The 2,783-nt window shown below is 32.1% G+C and overlaps 1 protein-coding gene across 1 annotated transcript in view; it reads left to right on the plus strand.

Moving 5' to 3' along the window:
• LOC108733672 (opsin, ultraviolet-sensitive) overlaps nt 1–2,783 on the plus strand; it is a 30,928-nt gene that overhangs the window by 9,455 nt on the left and 18,690 nt on the right. Inside the window, exon 2 of the mRNA XM_025979205.1 lies at nt 468–659. Within this exon, the coding sequence (XP_025834990.1) occupies nt 468–659 (192 nt within the window). The remainder of the gene's footprint in view (nt 1–467; nt 660–2,783) is intronic.

Here is a 2,783-nt window from a genome sequence, read left to right on the forward strand (position 1 = left end):
CTGTTAAGACAGCAGGTAAAAGTTGGTCTGTGTTCTGTCGGAGCTGCCTGCGACGCGCTGATGAGATCCAAAAAGATCGAAATCACGATCCGCGTCTGGCAGTTTCGACAGAATATAGACCACTTCGAATTATCTTATACAATACCTCTTTCTTTAGGATAGTTCCTTTCAGTCCTTGCAATTGTTGGGTCTACGTATTTTTGCACGAAATTATCCGATTATCTTTTGCTATTTTTGGTCCCATTTTTATGCCAATTAAAAATGGCAAGTTCATCCTTTCAATAGCTCGATTATAACTCTAATTAATGAACTTCATAAACCTCATTTAAAATGGTGAAATAATTTTTAAATCTTATTATTTCAGAAAGGATCTCGTGGCTCTCTCTTCCTTATTTAAAGTTTATTTTTAAAACGTATTACGTTAATTTATTTAATAATAATATGCCGTTATTTTTAAATATATCAAGGGTTCTCGGCGATGGAGAACAGCGCTTGATGGGATGGAATATTCCAACGTCCGAATTAAGTCACATCCCTGAGCACTGGCTCAAGTACCCCGAACCGGAACCTTCATTACACTTTCTCCTGGGATTATTGTACGTTGTATATTTCTTCCTCTCTACCATCGGAAATGGGCTCGTTCTATGGATATTTTCCACGTAAGGAGCTACGATAATGATAATCATCTTTATGAAGTAACTTAAATAAGGTACATAAGCCAATTATTGCCACCCTAAGGAATTTTTATTTTTTATTTCAAAATTTTCAACTAGATCAACCTGGTACGTTACAAGAACCATTCTACAGTTCTTCTCTAGAATGGAGGGTATACCATATATTTATAATTTAAATTATTTTTTTTATTTTAGCTTTTTTTAAAAACATTGCAAAATGACAATATTTGGAACATGTATCCCAAGTTTTGCCATGTAGTGGTAGTATTCGGAACACCACTAAAAACACAGAAATAAGCAAAATAACGAATAAAAGTTTATGTATATTTACACTTAATCGTATTTTAAATGCTACAAATATATAAAATAAAAAGAAACATTGTTATGAAAAACAAAATAACAAATAACATTCTTTTAAAAAAATTAAGTCTAACAATCCGGACAAGTAAAAATTTCTTTATCCGTCTTAGTCAGACAGACACGTTCTTCATGAAGATATCTGTTACACCGAACACAATCTCATATCAATTTGCCTCTCTGTTTTGCATAAGATTTTTACATATTGCCTAATATTGCCATCTTTAGGTACGGGTAGTTCGCATATTTTTTTGCCTCTGTAAATAATAACATAAGAATCCGGACAAGTAAAAATTTTTTTATCCGTCTTAGTCAGACCGACACATTCTTCATGAACATGTCTGTTACATACCGAACACAACCTCATATCAATTTGCCTTTCTGTTTTGCATAAGGTTTTTACATATTGCCTAATATTGCCATCTTTAGGTACGGGTAGTTCGCATATTTTTTTGCCTCTGTAAATAATAACATATGATAATTATATGAATTATTTGTTTCCTACATATATTAGTTATTATAAATTAAATTATTGCAAGGAAAAATGAATATGCCAAATATTGCCATGGCAATATTTGGTCTACCTGAAGATGGCAATATTTAGGCAAATTAGACACTACATAAACATCAAGAAGGAACTACAACAGAATATTTATTTGTTCGGATATTCGCTTTTAATTAAATCGAATTGTAATGGCCTTGCTTTGATAGGGTGATTATAACTGTTCAAAAACATTGAGGGGAACGGTTGTATTATCAATTGGGAATTGTCCAAATGATTTGTATCAGATCGACAATGTATTAAACGAATTTAATGAAGTAGACTTATATTCTTCATCAAAAAATGGAATTCTCAGTTTAAAAACATGAAGAACCGTTTGTTTATCTCGTCATCCAGAACTAATTGTAATAGTCGCGTTTTTTAACTTCGATCTTTGATTTTAAGTGCACTAAATTAGAATTATATTATACTGAAGTGAGAAATGCGAATTGGTCAGCATTACTATCCCTTTCTGTTGATGAAGCAATTGCTATTATTCTAGCAATCATAATATATTTCAAAAGCATATTTCTAAACGTGTTCTTGAAGTCAATGCAATAATGAAACGTTCAAATCGTCTAAAATAGCCAGTTCATTTTTAGTATAAAATTACTGGCCTTTCGGCCGACTAAATTGATTTTTCGCGATTAGGAGCAAATTATAAAACACAGGTACGTGCAATTTATAATGGAAAAACTGCCTAACTGGAAAAATCAATTAACTCGGATATTAAATCTATCTGGAACCAAGTCAATAAAGAAAATACAGTATAATCTCTCCAGCATCACGACCGGCTGACAATGTCTCTTCCAATTATTTGGAAAGTTAATATGAAAATTAATGTCCAATTTTTTACACACTACAAACTACCTTAGGTTAATGAGGGAAAATTTATTGCTGTTGCCACACACTCGCCGGGAATCGGTCCCGGGACCTTTGGCGTTACGCACCAATGCTCTGACGTAAGCTACGAGAGAAAACAACAGCAATGACACACCGAACTATTAAGTCACAGATCTGTCGAACTAATGTAATTATATATACCACATATATATGAAACACTTTCACATTTTTAGTAGTGGTTAATATAAAATATTAATATTATGAAAATTCGTTTCCAATTTTTTACACACTACAAACTACCTCACGTAAATTGTCATATTAATATTTCATATTAACCACTACGAAAAATGTCAAAGTGTTTCATATTT

The sequence above is a fragment of the Agrilus planipennis genome, unplaced genomic scaffold (genome assembly GCF_000699045.2).
Source record: "Agrilus planipennis isolate EAB-ADULT unplaced genomic scaffold, Apla_2.0 scaffold32, whole genome shotgun sequence".
Classification (NCBI taxonomy): domain Eukaryota; kingdom Metazoa; phylum Arthropoda; class Insecta; order Coleoptera; family Buprestidae; genus Agrilus; species Agrilus planipennis.